Source organism: Gymnogyps californianus, chromosome 5 (assembly GCF_018139145.2).
Source record: "Gymnogyps californianus isolate 813 chromosome 5, ASM1813914v2, whole genome shotgun sequence".
Lineage (NCBI taxonomy): Eukaryota > Metazoa > Chordata > Aves > Accipitriformes > Cathartidae > Gymnogyps > Gymnogyps californianus.
Window position 1 is genome coordinate 1,692,855 of NC_059475.1, and position 16,906 is coordinate 1,709,760.

General features: G+C 45.5%; 1 protein-coding gene across 1 annotated transcript in view; it reads right to left on the reverse strand.

The window, feature by feature from the left end:
• DAGLA (diacylglycerol lipase alpha) overlaps nt 1–16,906 on the reverse strand; it is a 40,737-nt gene extending 23,831 nt beyond the window's left edge. Inside the window, exons 1-11 of the mRNA XM_050897375.1 lie at nt 16,809–16,906; nt 16,053–16,264; nt 13,547–13,648; nt 12,814–12,952; nt 9,443–9,530; nt 4,906–5,040; nt 4,128–4,205; nt 2,751–2,875; nt 1,407–1,563; nt 997–1,080; nt 799–876 (exon numbers count right to left, since the gene is read on the reverse strand). Of these exons, the coding sequence (XP_050753332.1) occupies nt 799–876; nt 997–1,080; nt 1,407–1,563; nt 2,751–2,875; nt 4,128–4,205; nt 4,906–5,040; nt 9,443–9,530; nt 12,814–12,952; nt 13,547–13,648; nt 16,053–16,264; nt 16,809–16,903 (1,293 nt within the window). The 5' untranslated portion in view covers nt 16,904–16,906. The remainder of the gene's footprint in view (nt 1–798; nt 877–996; nt 1,081–1,406; nt 1,564–2,750; nt 2,876–4,127; nt 4,206–4,905; nt 5,041–9,442; nt 9,531–12,813; nt 12,953–13,546; nt 13,649–16,052; nt 16,265–16,808) is intronic.

Consider the following 16,906-nt stretch of genomic DNA (forward strand, 5'->3'; position numbering starts at 1 on the left):
ATGAATGAAGCAGGAGCTCCCAGCTCGTGGCTCCCTAGGAGTTATGAGCTCAGTGTCCTGCCCTGAAGGGACCCTGACCGGGTGATCAGCAGCAGCGTTTCCAGCAACCGCTACGTTCCTTCCAACACACACAACCTCCGGTTTGTATTTTTCTTTCCCAATCTGGCACTGCATCTTGAGAGGCTGCCAAATTCCTGATAATCTTAAAACTCAGCATGCGTGTCATTACTTCGCTGGACCGGGGCAAAGGTCAGCTCTATAGTAAATTGATTTAGTCAGCCCAGTCCTGATCACTAACACAGACACATAGCATCAGTCTAATTACACAGATGCATGTCCTGCCAGCGTCCTTTTATGAGGTTCAATGCCTGTTCCCATTGCAACAGAATTTTAAACACATTCTCAGGGTTTGATTGCAAATTCTGAAAAGGTCATTGGAAGAAAAAGTAATTTGAATGACTCCAGTAATCTTGTTCTAGGTCTCTGCAGATGCCTTTTATAGTTTGGTTTTTACTAATTGTATGGGTTTTTTTAATTACAGACATAGTGATTTTAACTGTTACACTAAGGATTTTATTTTAACATCTCAAAGCCATTTTGCTGCAATTATGTAACACTTCTTAAAAGCACCTCAGGCAATTAAGACCACTTTTTTTCGGCCTATAATTAAAAAGTCAAAACATTTGAAAAAGAAGTGGTAGCTTTTTGCTTGGGGTTTTTGTTGTTGGGGGTTTTTTGTTGTTGTTTGGGGGTTTTTTTGGGTGTTTGGTTGGGGTTTTTTTTGTTTGTTTTACACACCTTGTGTCCCAGCCATGTTCCATGGTGACCCTCAACTGGAAGGCGCTCTGCATCCCCAGTTAGGTCAGTAAGGGCATCCTGGAAGAAAAGAAGTCACCATGTTTCAGGTAAGTCAAACACCGAGAGCGAGCCAGGAAGGTCTCAGACTCTCCTGAAAGTTGACCAAGGGTATGGGAGGCCACTTCACAGTGCACTTACTTTTGGAGACAGAGTTCCTCGGATACTAATGACCACCTTCTTTTTATCATGGTCCACAGCCACATAGAAAGGCGTTTCATAAACCTGGAAAAGATCCACTACTGTAACAATCGGGTGAGACACTGCTGTTTTAATTATTCTCCTGCTCAGGGAAAAGGAGGCAGAGCAGCGTGACAGGTTATGCCTTATGCATAAGCACTCCTCTGAATGATCTGATTTTGGGCAGTAGCAAATATTTCTGTCCAAGTGGCAGAATTTCTTGATGGAGAGATAGGATGGGACGCTCTAGGGTCAGAAAAAGGCTTAAGTTTCCTTCTTTGTACCACTACACCTGGGAAGCACGTAAATCCCATTAGGAAGGGCCTTAGGAGCATGCCCCAAATATGAAGAGGGTTGCAGATTCTCCTTACTGCATCGTGGCAAGATGTGTAAACAATGTCCACCGAGGTCATATTCTCATCCAAGAAGTGGCGCCGGATGGCAATGGCATTGCAGCCACAGCAATTATCCTCTTCAATGGTGACACTAGGTGCATAGCGGGGACGTGAAGGACAGAGACAGCAACATCTGCAGAAGAAAAAAAAAGCTTTGAGGAAAGAGAGGAACATGGAAGAGACTGGCTTTAGAGTGGAATGCCTAAAGATAAGGGAAAGACAGACCCTGCATGCCACACTGGCCTCATCTCAAACAGCAGTGATTTCCTTCACTTGTAGGAGCTCTTACACAAAACAGCACGCAACTCATGTTTCAGCATCAAAAAGGGGCACTGGGATCAGATGTAGTTTTCCTTCTGAGCACCAGAGAGAGCTACAGTGCAACCAGTCCCCAAGGACTCAACGCATGGTGGGGCTGGGATCTCTCCTCAAGGGTTACTATGCTTCCCAGCACAGCCCTATATTGCTTCAACACACAAAGCACCTAGCATTTACTGAGATCTAGATCTATTTATAACAAGAAAGAAAACAGGTCTAGAATCATCCCAGAACAAAAACAGAAGCGCAGATTTTTTCTGTCTTTCCTTTGAGACACTTCACAAATAAAAGTACTCAAAAGGAAGTATATTCCTCCTAATAGGTTCAGCACAGAAGTTACCTGCGTAAGTGCAAAACGCTCAACCCCAAAGAGAAGCTGATGACAGCATTATGCCAGCTGAAAGCAAACATTTAAAACAATGGAATCCTGAACTGAACTACAGCATTGCTACCATGAGGCGAGCACTATACAGCACGGCAGAAAAAACCCAATTAGTCATAGAGAACACAGCACTAACTCTGGCCAAGTCTTGCCGATGCTTTAATAAAGACCCAAATGTCAACTCCCTGCATATCTGGGCTTGCCGATAAATCTATTTCTGAGCTCCGAGACAGCTATTTTGACTCAGTGTGAAAGCAGTCTTGTGCCAGATGAGTTCTCTCCGCTGGCTGTTCAAACTGCACAGGACTGGCATGATCCTTAGTGCACCAGAGAGGATAGAGCATAGGACAGTCTGGTTTATTTAACAAGGTAAGCAGATAAGCAACTGTAAGGAAGAGATTGAGGAGAAAGACATTGGAGTATGAAGGCACCGAGTTACCGAGAGATGGAAAGAAAAAGCATGGGAAAAGAGGAAAGAAGCAGAAGAGAAAAGGAAGAGGAAGAAATAGAGGGGTGATGGAGAACAAACTGATGAAAGAAAGGATATTTCTAGATCTGTGAAAAACAGAAGAGAAAAGGGAAGAAGAGAAGGCAGAGTGATAGACAGGATGGCCACTCACGAGCAGGATCTGGCCAGGCGACAGAGTCCACATGTGGGCTTCCTCATCAGGTATATGGGCCAGCCATAGGCAGCCAGGGCAAACAGCATGTAGTAACACACCTCTTTGTACCGCTGCATCTCTTGCTGAAAGAGACAAGAGACTCACTAAAGGCCTTATTCTCTTTTAGACAGTGAGTTTTCCCACTGTTTCCCTTTTTCCATCAGTTAGACACGTGCACCCTTCTTTCTGAGCATCAGCCTTCTCTCTCAGCACCACCAGAACAACACTGTCAGTATTTCCAGGTGACTGCAGGAGAGCAAGCTGGTTATGCTGGGCAAGATCCTCCCCCTCCCAAGAACAGCTCAGTATAGCTATGCCTATTCTCCTGAGTGGAGGGGCCCTGCTAGCTATTTAACAAAACTAGAAGTTAGTTCTAGAGAAATTCTCCTCTGCGTATCGAACACCCTGCTGCAAAGGAAGGTCATCCTCTGTGGGTTTTGCCCCACCCTACCCTAGCTGAGGAGAAAACAAACTAGTTTAAGTCCCAAGAAGATGAGCTCTCTAAATATACTGCTTCCACATAGTCACAAGGCCATAAGATGCCCAGCGAGGACCGTAAAGCCAGTGTGGGGCCACATGCCTCAGTGCTGTCTTCTGTAAGCTCTGCTGACATCTCTCCCCACACACCCCTATTCAGAAGGGGAGACAGGCTGAACACGAGCAGGACGTTAGCATTAAACACAACGCGGTACAGCGCAGCCACAAGCAGGTTAATCACAGAATCACTTGATCGGAGATGCTGGGATTGGGTCAGTCTTGCCTCTCTTGCAGCAGTATCATCTAATCAAGGGGGGGTGAATACAGTTTGCCCAGTGAAGGGCTGCGATAGCAGCATGCCAGGAGAAAAGCCAAGCTTAATTCACACAGAACAGAACAGACTGCAGCCATTTCCATCCTGAGAACTGCTGACAATCAGCCCCAGGGAGGAAGGCTCCATCTCACTCCAGGCAGCTCCCTGCCCTTATATCAAGATGGAGCCCTGCCTGCTGGGCTCCACGAGCTCTGCTGGTGGTACTTCCAGATGGAGCTCTGCACGACACTCCTGGATGCAGCGCTCAACACGTACCTCTGGCTTTGGAGAAACCTCACATTGCCTTCCCCCATCTGAGTGGAAATACTACCACTTCCCAGAAAGTGGGGGACAGAGATAATGCTCGAAAAGTGATCTGAAGACAAAAAGCCTCCAGAGAGCAAGTGTTGTTGTTACATTCTGTTGTACTAATCTTGATTATTCCAGAGAGGGGCAGAAAGGAGTAAGAGAAGCCACTGAGAAAAAGAAAACAGGCTACACGGGGAAGCGTGGTGAGTTTGCAAGATCACAGTCCAGTGACTTACCGCATTTTTCAGATCCAGATACTTTGTGTTCCTGGTCACTGGCATCCCAGACAGAAAAGCTAAAATGTCATTGTTTGCCTGTAAGTCACAAACATACATAAACATTCTCCTCTGTGACACCAAGACAAAATCTGCACCTGAGAAACAGAAAGCACTATGCAACCTGGGACAAGATACTTTCAAGTATCCCAACCAGTCCCTTCAACTGGTTCCAATTCTGCTGTTCTTATTTCTGCCTGATCTGATCACTGCTGTCTGAACTCCACCTCTGGGGGAAAAAAAGAAACCAAAACAATTTTCTACCAAGTTGACAATCTGCAAATCTCAAGGCCAGTAACGGCTTGGGAATTTAGGAATTTTTCCCTGAAGTTCCTCCTGCAGCTTTACCCAGATGCTGGAGTCTTCTCCACATCACTGAATAGAAGAAGGAGTAATCTTCCCATTCACTTTCACATACCTACCACCTCCTTCAAGGCAGTTGCCCATTTGGGGTCAAGAGCTAAATCTGTACGTATCACCTGCCTAGAAAGGATGACAGGTTTCACAAGCTTGACTCAGTGTCAGTTGGGCCCTTTGGGAGTCTCGGAAAAAAGCTGCCGAAGAAGTTAGTATTTTTATTTTACAGCTCAGTGACTAGCAATAGCCCATCGCACAACAGAAACAAGGTGGGCAGAGTCATGCAGTTCTCACACAGCAAGTCACAAGAGCAGCAGGTAAGTCAGAGGCCGAGTGAGATACCCACTGCCTCCGTGCACAGCGACGCATCCCCTCTACCCACCTCATCCAGCACGGCATTGCGCTTCGCCCGCTGCCGTTGGCGCAGAAGAACCAGGCCTGCAATGATGTCAGATGGGACGATGTCAAGGTCTCGGAAAAACTCAGCAAAAAGGTAGGCGATTTCAGAGTAGGCGTCCTGCAAAATCCAGGGAGAGAAGAGTTTAGGAGGAGGAGTTTGGGTGTGGGGAGCCTCGAAACAGGACACAGAATGAGAACCAATGCGGCAGCAATGGCCTCATTTCTGTAGCGCTCTCTCCAAAACATCTACAAGATTCCTTCGGGGAACACCATATCTGGTCTAATCATATTAATATCTCTTATTTATTTTACATAGTCACACTCAGAGGCCTCAACTGAGGCTGAATTTGTACTATGCTCGGTGCTTATGTGTGGGCAAGCGGACCACCTCAACATCAAAACAGACCAGGCAGACACAAAGGGAGAGAAAGGAAGTGTTTTGATCTCTACATTGTAAATAAGACAGAGGAAGTAAGACGAAAACCAAGCAAATACCAATCCAGGGTCATCCTTTCTCCTCAAAAGCAATTTCATTTGAACAAAGGCTATTCAGGGAAAAAAAGCACTGATTTTGTCCTATTTAACAGCCTCTTCAATTCTGTAACTCTGTCCTGCGATCATTTTGCCCATACTTAACCCAGGCCTCACCATCCCAGGCACATCACAGAGAAAGTGACAGCTTTTGAATCCTGCCACCGAACAGCCTCTGTAGCTGCTCATTGTTCACCACCACACTCTTTGCTATGCGATTTCAAAGACTTAATTACAACAAGCAGGTGTTACACACAGCAGCTCTTGGTACTGAAGGAGCTGACCAAGTTACCAGGCTTTTCCAGGTTTATCTTGGACTACACTCAAGCAAAAGGGCCTGAAAAGGAAAACCTGGAAAAGGATCTGAGTCACTAAATGCAGAGTTCCCAGAAGAGAAGGTGACCAAACCCAAAAAAGGAAGACACCACAGGACGGACAGAAGTAGAAGTGACCTGAGAGGGTCAAGCAAAGGCTCCAAAGCAGAGCAACAAAGATATTTTGAGGAGAAATGTTATTTTCCCTTTTGCTCTGTACTACAAAAAAACCCCCACAAGATCTTAAGTGAGAATGGTTTGGGAGGTTGGATATGGGCTGGACTGTGAGACAATGCTGATCTGGCCATCGCTCAGACCAGCAAGCTTAAAGACAAAGGTGACCCAGAGGCTGGATCAACAAAATGTAGGACTGAGCCAGTGCTGTATTACACCAATGGTCAGTATTTTGACTCCTGCCATCAATAACCTTTCCTACCCAGGTCTGTCACAGCCTTATCCTGAACTTTTAGCCTGTGTTTTCATAGCACCCTTTACTCAGCACCTAAAGCCATGCGACTGCAGTCTTTTCTGTAGAAAGCCTGAGCCACGCACTTGAAGAAAGGCTGGTCTTCAGGACAGGATCTCTCCATCTCTCTTCTTTGACCAGCAAGAAAGTAAATCCCTTCTCTCCCTAGCAGTCTTGCAGGAAGTGACCTACATTCTTTCATCTCTGACAAACTCCTGGAGTGCAAGATTACTTTCTATCATTTTTCACTTGCCTACAAAAGCAAGTTAAATCACCATTAAGAATGGGGCTTCAGGTGCCCACTGTGCAGGTTTCCATGCCAGCTGTGCCTTTGAAGAGCAAGTAGACTGGCATTAACCTCTCCAACATTACAACTGCAGTATCCTTGAAGTACTGACCCCAGAAATCTTAGCACAGTTCCTACAAGCACACAAGAAATCCAAACAGCCTTGAAGTAAAATATGATGAACACCCATTAACCCAACGTAAAAGGCCATAATGGAAGTTCAACTCGTATGTTCTGTTCCGAAGGAAGAGTTTTTGCTGGAGCACCCGATATTATATCGTAGGATTGACTGTAGTGTTCTGCTACAAACCCTGCAGGCTCTGGGGCTGGCAGAGCCGGTGGAGACAGCACTTCGGACTTCACTCCAGACCCATAAGAACAGATTCTTGCCCTGATGCCATGTCCACTCTGCAGAACTATTTTCCAGCCCAGAGGACGATGATTCTCTGCTAGAACATTTTTTCCATGAAGACCAGGAGAGACAGCAATGGATTCATTTCTGATCCATTACATACGCATTCATTCCACACACTGTCATGCCAAGACACACAAAGTCAGAGCTTGTTTCTGCAAAGAAAAGAGCCTGGAAATTGCTCAAGCTGAATGTAAAATGGAAATTCAATAGCACAAGGAATTTGGAGATTCTGGTATCTGCTTTTATCCTGAACTACAAAAAAGTAGAAACAGACAGTCACTGCAGAATGAAAAGTTTGTTAAAAGAAGCTTGACATGAAATGAAATATTTTGCATTCCTGCATAAAATAGAGTTTTATTCAGACCTGACAGGCCATTCGGATGCCTGTCAGGGCTCTCAAGCCCTGCTGCAGCACCCATGCGGCACCCTCCGAACAAGCATCTCTGGATACCTGGGCAAGGCAGCCTGGTTGTGCTGCAGGGGGAAGGGAAGGTGCCTCTGCTCTGGTAGCACAGGCAAGCGGAGGAGCAGAAAAGAACCCCCAAGGCAATGCTGCTGTTTGGGCTGCCATGACACAAACATTGCTTCGTTTCAGTTTTCCACGTGGATTTTCCTAAGCAGCTCTAGCGGCTGATCTGTGAGAGCTGGCAGTCCTGGGCTATGACTTCTCAGCGGGACAGCACGTTGGGGCTGGGACATTCCCTGGGAACATGGTGGCATTTCATCCAGTACTGCAGGAGCGTGCCACTGGGAAGATCAGCGTGCCAGTACATGTTGCTGGATTTCTGCAAAAGGGCTATGACAATTCCTGCAGCCATCCACACTTTGGAAACCGCACCCTGCGGATAACTACACAGCACTTACCAACAAACCCTTTTAATCTAATTCATACTGGTTACCATCTGTGATGAACAAATGTTCAGGTAGCCTTCCCCTGACTCTCCATTATTCTTACACAGCTCTTCATCTTATTACACCTTTCCCTTTTGAGGTTAAAATCCCAGCCTCATTTCTCTTCCTATACAAGTTCATATCCCCTCCAATATGCTCCTTTTTCTGCTGCATCTTTTAGGAGACCAAACACCAGGCTATATTTAGTGAGGACAACACTGATGTGGTCAGTCCCTTGGTGTTTTCCCTGTCATTTTCTATGCCCTTCTACTGAAGCTAAACGTTTTTCTGATTTTTTTGGCTGCTGCTGTGCACTGATGTCTTTGCTGAAGTGTCCTTGATAACTCTTAGCTCTTTTCCTGAGAGGTTGTAACTAATCCAGTGCCCAGTATATGCAAGTAATTTAAATTGTTTCTTCAGACATGCACGCATCACTTCGTCTTTCTTTATGACTTTCTTCTATCTTTGGTAACAAATTCCCTGGTTCTGCATGGTCTTTCAAGAGTTCTCAAATACTCATAATTGACCAGCTTAAATATTACGAGCCATCAGCAAAATTGTCCACCTTAGTGGAAAATTCACCTCTCCAGCAGGTCCTCAGAAGTCCTGTTGAATACCACCCTAAGGCACAAACCTGCTCCCACTGCTTCCAATAAGAACGGACTGCTAACTTTTGGGGAAGCAATATCAAGCCCCTCACCCTTCCCTGCTGGATAGATAACAGCAAGGGAAAATCCCAACTGTAGCACGTGAAAACTTGAAACCAATGATCTTCATGTGAATCTATGGATTAAGTAGTAGTTTTTGACTGTTAGTAGCCCAGAAGTATTCTTTTGCTGATTGACAGGTTTACATTTTCCTATTTTCAAAGAGGTCTCTCTCCTTCTTAAGTGTATGAGACTGATGCAAACAATAAGAGAAACTGCCTAAGCAAACTGGCTGATAAAGGGAAACCGAAGCTGACCACAAAGTGCTGTCAAACATTGAACCTAAACATGAAAATAGTGAAGATGTGTATTTCTTCCACTGATATCTTCACTTAAAATTATTATCCCAGTTCACTGCAACAGCGAGGTAAAGAACAGCTGCAGGAGAAGAGTTTAACACTGACAACATTGCTTTTCAGTGCGACTAACTTTACCTTCAGAGAGAGTCCTGTAATATTCAAAACCAGAGCGTTAAGACTAGCCATTTTGAAAAGACAACTGCCCTACCCAGTGATGTTACATCTGCATTTAGAGGGAAACAGCAGCTTCTGTTTCTGCACGGAATACCCAGGTACCCTCCCTGCAGGAGTGCAAGTGCTCTTTCAGGCTACGCTTGGGCTGAAAGGAAGGAAAAGGAACCAGCATGCAGCAAAATTTCAAGCCTGGTCATTCTGAGGGTACGTCAGCTTGCTGCTTCTTGGAAGGCATTTCCAGTCCTTGCATGCACTACAGTCAAGCCTCACCGGACTCCTTGTGCCTCCAGATCTCAGAGAGCACTCACAGTGAAATGAGACACACATTGTCCAGGCTTGACAGCAGGAACCCCACAGTGCTACGCTCTGCTGAGTCCCACGTATCGTCACCCATACACACAGAGCTTGCTCTCCGACAGGAGATATTTGGTACCTACCGACTGAGAGTCTTTTGTCCGTGTGCAGCAAAGAAAGACTTTGAGTCTGCGTGTCCAGCTGCTGGCTTGCCCTTCTTCCAGGCGGTGTCTATAAATAAAGGGTAGAGTACGCACATGAGGACAGGCAGGAGAACATGACTGCAAACAAATAGTAGGATCCCATACAAAGTCACACAGCCTACGCTATCACTGGTAAAATGCATGCTAAACCATACTCTTATATTTATCCTGGTCTAGCAGAGACAAGGAGACCACATATAGATTAAAAACTCAGCTTATTTTATAGGACAGGGAGATCATTCATAATCTAGCTGTTCCGGCCAGGATCAAGCCTCTGTATTTATATACATGGTGTCCTGCCTGAATGGGATGACTATAATGAAGCTACTGTTGTTGTTCTATGATATCTGCTGGAAGCAGGACGTTCAAGAGCACCTAGCACTCCGGATGGAAGGAGGGTCTACTGGCAACTTGGCAGCCGCGTCATGTGCTAGGAGGTACTACCACTCAGTAGGAAAACTCCGCCTCGGAGCGAGGGGGTGGGAATGGTACAAAAGACCCTGAGCACTTAGTATGAGAGGAGCTGTGCAATTTTTTCCAATAAATAGCTTAGTTGGAAAAATAGATTTATTAAACATAATACAGCATCAGAACTGAAACAATTTGCACTCTTTATTCAAGTATGGTGCGTAACTTTAATCAAAAAAAGGAAAGCAAGCTAAATGCAAAGAGAACCTTTAGAAAAGGTTAAAAAAGGCTGAATACAGAAGGTTTAGCTCAACCCACATTTGGTTTATATGACATTTCAATTTCAGCTTCAAAATTAGCTAATTGGACAACCCTATTTAAAATGAACTACAGCTGAGTTCACTCCACCATCATGAGCTTGTCCTAGTTACTACATTTTGCAGGGTGACAGTCCCTTTTTTTTTGACTGGCATACCTGCAAACAATCCTTAGATCAAGTCAGGCTTAGTGGCATTGAAGTGGGTGACCGTGTGATTCTTTGCCAGAGCGCCACGCTGCCTACACACATAAAGTCCACAGCTCCTCTAATGCAGGGTCTTTTTTTAATGTGAGCACAGACTAACTCAACACAGGTCAGACCAACCAAAAAAGACCACTTCTATTTTCTGGCAAATGATCACCTCAAGAAAAGCCCAAGCACAGAAAGTGTGCTGCACCTGGAAGAAAAAGATGCTGGTAAAGGAGTATTTGCCTGCAACAGAAGGAGCAGATCCTGCAGGGCAATCCATCAACTCATGCCTGAGCATTTTAAAACACCTATCAATAACGTCCAAGGAAGACTCCAAAAGAGGAACGGGAATACGAGTGTCCTAAGACAGAGCTGGCAGTACTCAGTTTGCTCCACCAAATGCCAAAGAACTCAGGCAGCAATGCAAAGAACTTCACAACTTCACCGCGGGGGTTGAACAAGCAAGTGTGCTCTGAGCTATTTTCACTCCAGCTTTTCCCAAATTCTTTCTTCCTAACACTGAACTTCCACATGTTTAGTATGAGCTCGAAAGCAAGTTTCTTAGAAAAGCCTCAGCACAATTAGCTAAGCCTTTTGTTTTGTTGTTTTATTTTCTTAGCTCTGCAAGAACATAAAAGCCCACACACATCACGATGCCACTGGTAAAGGAAAACCACTGTGTAACAGAGTCCAATAGCTACAGCAGAGTAACACAAAAAGGAAGCCAAAGTTACATGTTTCCTTAATGTGACAAACAAATTAAGTTTTTTCATTAGTTAAGACAGAGGAAATATGGCTCAGGCTAAGTATAACACAGAGGTCAAATTATTGCTGTACATCAGAAGGCAAGTATCACTGCAGACCGAGGGATTTCAATAGGAATGGCTGGCCCTCAGCATCCTACAGCACCCAGAAACAGGCAGAGAATTTCATAACAGATTCTTTGGAAAGGATTGCTTTAAGCAAGTGGAGAGTTTCAAAATATATTCTTTGAAAACAATTGCTTTAGTAGTGAACACATAGTAACATTTTATGTTTCCCTTTCACATTATAGCCCACAGCATTTTGCTTGTTAACATCTGTTAACACTCCCTTTCTAGAGTGGAAATCTGCAAACAGCAGGCACAAGCTCTCCAAAAATGTTACAGGCCTGGAGGGAGAAACCTGGCCACGGCCCAAGGGACAAATACCTTCACTCAGTTGTCTGGGATCTCAAAACTCCTCACAGGGGAGACAAAAGTAAATCAAAACAAACCCAAAAATTAAGTTCTCTGGCAAAAATCTTTGCCACCTGTGGGACTCAGTTTCCCTTTGGAAAAATAATGCACTGAGCCAAACAGCTTTGATGTAGTGTGGGGTACTAGACTAGATCCACAGTATTGTCACAGCTTCTCATCCTGATCTCCCTGGGAATGTCCTGATCACAATGCAGCAATCACACACGTTAGGCTAACATGGTGCTAACTCCAAATATTCAAGGCTAGTGTCAGTAACATATTGGAAAGTTTAGGAAGAATGTCTTGCATTCCGCAACAAAAAACAGGCTCCTTCAAACAAAACTTGCTTGCATGGTCCTTAGAAAAGTCTGTTTTTTCCTCAAAAAGACAGCCTGAAGGATCCCATTTCAAGACACTGAAAGAGCATATATTCAAAACACCTTCTTGAATATACATTCCCAATGAGAAATGCAAAATTTGCAGAGTATTATTAAAAAGCCTCATTTTTTAGCATTCAAAACCTAATGCCCTCAAGTCCTACAAAGCCACATTCCTTGCTGACAGTTACATATGTCAAGACTGCAAAAGAAAACAAAGCCTGTTTGTGTTGTCCCGCTACTGGAAAAAAAACTTCTGAAAAATGCTTTGCTTGGTGAAAAAAGCTTTCATATCCCCATCTGGGTAGCTCAAAGATGTAATCAATTCTTAATTAAAAGATCTGACTGCCAACACAGAAGAAATTGCTTTTTGGCCAAGACCGAATACAAGAAACCTCAGGCCAAAAGGTCGTATTTTGAAGACAAAAATAAAGGAAGAAAGGAGCTTTAGAAGAAAATGCTGCCTCAACCTAAGCAAAATCTAAGCACTGCCTCACTGTTATGAGGCAAAACACTGCTACAGGATGGACAAACAAGCTGTTGTGGTCAGCACTGGCTCAAGGGGCTCGTAAGGATTCACAAATCCAGCGACTAACGCACAATCCAGCCAGATACCGCGTCGCTTCGCCTCATTTGGATACAGATGCCCACACACAGCACCTGACAGTCTGAGCTGCATTCTTCCAAAATCACCCTCACCAAAGGGAAGCAATGCCTGAAGCTGAACGCTCCCGGAAGCAAGGCAAGGAGAATGTCAAGAACCAAAAAAAGCAGGGCACCCTTCCAGAAATGCTGCTTTACCGCAGGTTGTATGTCCTCAGGTTGCGCTGTCTCCGCTTCGTGGCGCGCAGTTTGACAAAGGTCCGGCCTGTCGGGTCAAAGACGCACAGGACAGTGATGCAGACGCTCAGGATGACAACCCAGTTGCACACCACCATTCCTGCAAAGAAAGAAGAGAAATCAGGTGCTCCACCTGTAAGTCTCGGCAGCATCGCTTCCTGCTTCTCACCACACACAGACCCACCTCTCCCATTGCTGCAGGGCAGAGAAAGTTACCCCAAATACTCTGGCAGCAGCAAAAGGAAATCCTCTGGAAAGGCTTCTAAACCACAGCTAGATTTTCCAGCTGTTTTAGGAGATTGCCCATGCAGAAGGCCATTAACTACTCACTGAGTATCTAGGGGGACTGCAACATTAGCATCACCCCTGCCAGGAGACTGGCTGAGACTGACAAGGAGTTCCAGGAAAAGAATAAAGCCATTTTTGAACTGAAGAAGGGGAATCAGGTCTTACAGACTGCCCAGCCAGACCCTTCCATGGGAACATGAATTCTTGCCTCAGTGCAGACTGCACAAACAAATGAATAGAACAACTGTTCTGAGCAGTAATGTCTCAGGAAAACAAGCACCACATTTACAGCTACAATCCACTTCCAACAGTCAATCCCCACATGCGTGAATGAATTAGCTCTCCAAGGCAAGAGGATGTCTGCGCATACACAGGAACGCACACAAACCAGATTCCAAGTACATACCCAAAGTGACACTCTTTGCTGTGATATCATTGCAGGAAGTGTAGTACTGCGTTAGCCAAACGATGCCCACAATAGCATACACAAACTCAATCACCAAGATAGCTGAAACAAAAGGAACACAATGGATAGTAGCAGCATCTCCCTAAGGATTAATGACTGCCTCTCCCCATCTTCTGGGGAAGAAACCCAGAGACAGGTTCTTTAGCAGGACAGTTGCACAGAATAAATGACTGCAGGACTGGGCCCCGATGCTTTGGAAGGTGATAGTCAAGAAAAGGAACCAAAAGTGTAGTGTGTCCTTAACACTAACTACTCCTAAATGACACCAGGCCCACACGCGCACAGAGCTGTCAGGGCCCTTGGCTGTATCAGAGGTGTGAATCAGATAGCCATACCTTCTGCCCACGACAGCAGAAAGACTCCCTTAGGTAACGAGAATCACCGTGTAACAGTACCGAGGTCTTAACCACCTCAGACAGCTGGCCTGATTCAAAGATATGAAATAAATAGTAGTGTGTATCCGGGATTAATTCTGCTTACTACACTTAGCAAATGTTCCCAGCACCTCTGCCCTTTGCAGTCCTTCCAGTAAGGGCTCCCAGGACACAGTCCTTAAGGAGTCATTTACTGGCTGCTCAGTTTTGCACGTTACCCTGGTAATGAACGAGAAACTGGGGATTAACAACAGTTCCCTGCAACAAAAGCCATGGGAAATGCTGCTCTGAAGTGCCCATCCTCACACTTTCTCTACACATTACAACCCCAAAGTACAGGTGGGCAGTCAGGTATGGAGAGGGTAAATAGCTTGCTTAGCAATGCCTAGCAAGCCTTTGGTGCAGCTGAGACTAAACCCACGCTCCAGCCTAGCCGACTAACCATCCACCCTCCTTATCTACATGTTGGCACAGTATCTCTCCAGAAGTGGCTTACTACAGACTCTCCCTAGTCTGGAAAGACCAGTTTAAAGAGACACATAGCAAAGAGTTTTCAACAGCAGTGGGCAAGGAACCAGGGCTGGACCTGGTTCCTGATCAGCCCAACCTATGTCCTTAAACTGAGCTAGGCTTTGTCTACCTTGGCTTGTCTCCCCTCTGAGATTACCTGCTGCAGGACAGGAGCAGCAGTAGCACGGACGAGACTTTCCTGGGTTCATATTGGAACTCTTTCCCTAGATTCATATGCACTAAACAGCACATGCTTAAAATGGGGCAGTCACATGGACCTTGCCCACACAATGGTCACACTCCTATTTCTATCATCAGAACTGATGAAGCCATTAAGAGTAAAAAGCCCCATGAAACAAGCATATACAAGACCCAAGATACAGTGTAAATACAGATCCTGAACACTCGCATAGTTTAAGGCAGACAAGGAAGAAAAGTGGATGATTCTTGGGTAGGAAAATGGCCCTTTGGATTCTCTCTGCCTCCCTTGCCCCATTTAGTCTGGTTTTAACACAGTGTTACTCAAACTGTCAGGCTCTACGTGCTTCCCTAGGGAGACTGCAGTGTGTCTGGGAAACTGGAGAGAAGGATTTGTTTGCTATTCATGTTAATGATTTGCACTTAGCACTCAAAGGCGGAAATGTCTCCCAGACAGAGCTTTCAAGCAAGGTTACCCGTATGTTAGTGAATTCTGCATAAAAACAATCCAGCAAAAACAGAGATGCAAAAACATGAGAAGCTCTGTTTGAAATGGGCTTGACTCTGCATCTCCAAAAGATTTCTCTCAATCTTCAGTCAGCACAGAAAAATCTGATCAGGTTTCTGTACCTGGAAGACAAGGGAACAGAGGAGGGAAGACAAGCTAAAAGGGAAGCCCTGACTGAGAGATCAAGGAACAATCTCTTCTCTGATCTAGTTCTTGGTGGGTGAGTGAGACAGGAAGTGTTTTTAGGAAGGCAAATATGCACTCTAAGAGAGAGGATGCAACCAGTGAGCAGGTGGTAAACCTATTTATCTCATGGTGCCTGGAGGTGGAGTATCAAAGTGCAGGTTGCTGGATGGAGAGATGCATCACATGTGAGTCAAGAGGTCAAGTATATGTCTCAAGGTAGGTGGGTGTAGACATGTCTGACAGGCAAGGACATGCACATGCCTCGGGGTCAGAACCACCATGATTTACACAGATATATGCCTGTATCATAGGAAAACGTGTGGAAAAAAGGTGGGGGAGAGGTGTAGATGCATCTCACTGTGGCAGATCGGTGTTGCGAGACAGAAGGGGAGCATATTTTGTTAGAGGAAAAGGATGTACCTGCATCGCAATGAGGATGACAAGTTAAAGGTTTGCTAGAAAGATATTTGGGGCATTGCATGAGAGTCTTACAGCAATGACAGGGTGCAGTATATGTGATGTATTCAGATGCATATCACATACAAGCGGCCATCTGGATGTCTTTCAGAAGCTGTGTGTTTGTCAGGGTGTGGGGAGAGAAGTCTTCTGCGATAGCAGATGGCAGTGTGGAGGCTGAGTCATTAGGAGGCCTCAGGCCGCTGCCTCTTACCCAGTCTGACATAGAGCACATACTGCATCGAGTCCCGGGGCTCTGTGTACAGGATACTGCCTCGCATGCTGAGCCAGATGATTGCCACCTCTGCGATCATACAACTGAGCAGGATGCCCAGGTAGCCTCTGCCGTGGTCCACCAGGTTAAGCGAGCAGGTCTCGTTGGGGTTGTACACCAGCCCAAAGAGCACCACAGAGAGGATCACAAACCTGCCAGTCACAAACCAGCTTGTTACCAGCAGTAAGCCAAAGCAAGCTACATGTAATATCCCACACCTGCTCTCCTCACAAAGCTGCTGCAGATCCTCAGTGTCCCACAGCTACCTAGAATTACTATTAATTTGGTCCAGAAATCTCCTCCCCACAAGCCATCCAGAGGCCTTGCTACCCCGGTCAGAACAATTTGATGATCTGTGTCAAGTCACATTATCCCATGGGATCTGCCACTCCAATTGTTTTTCCGTGAGCCCCTGTACAGAAACACAGTCCCAAACTCCAGTGGACAACCTTGGGTAGCACAGGAGGATGCAGGGAGCTCTGGTCAGACTCCCTCTTTGGAACTGGAACTAGAACTTAGAATAGAACTTATCCAAAGAACCAGAAGCTGGAAATATGTTGGTGTCTGTCACAAATGCCCCAAACAAGCCTTCCAGCTGCATGTATAAGCACAGGAAGAGTTACAGCTGCAAGAAACAGGAGTAGCAAAAAGATTTCATGGGAGAATTCAAACCATCATTCTGCCTTTCTCACTTACCAGGTGGTATGCAGGAGGAAGAGGAAGACGGCTGGCAAAACCAGGTCATCGCTGCCTACAGACCAGCGACGGCGGAACACAACAATCCCTGGCATGGC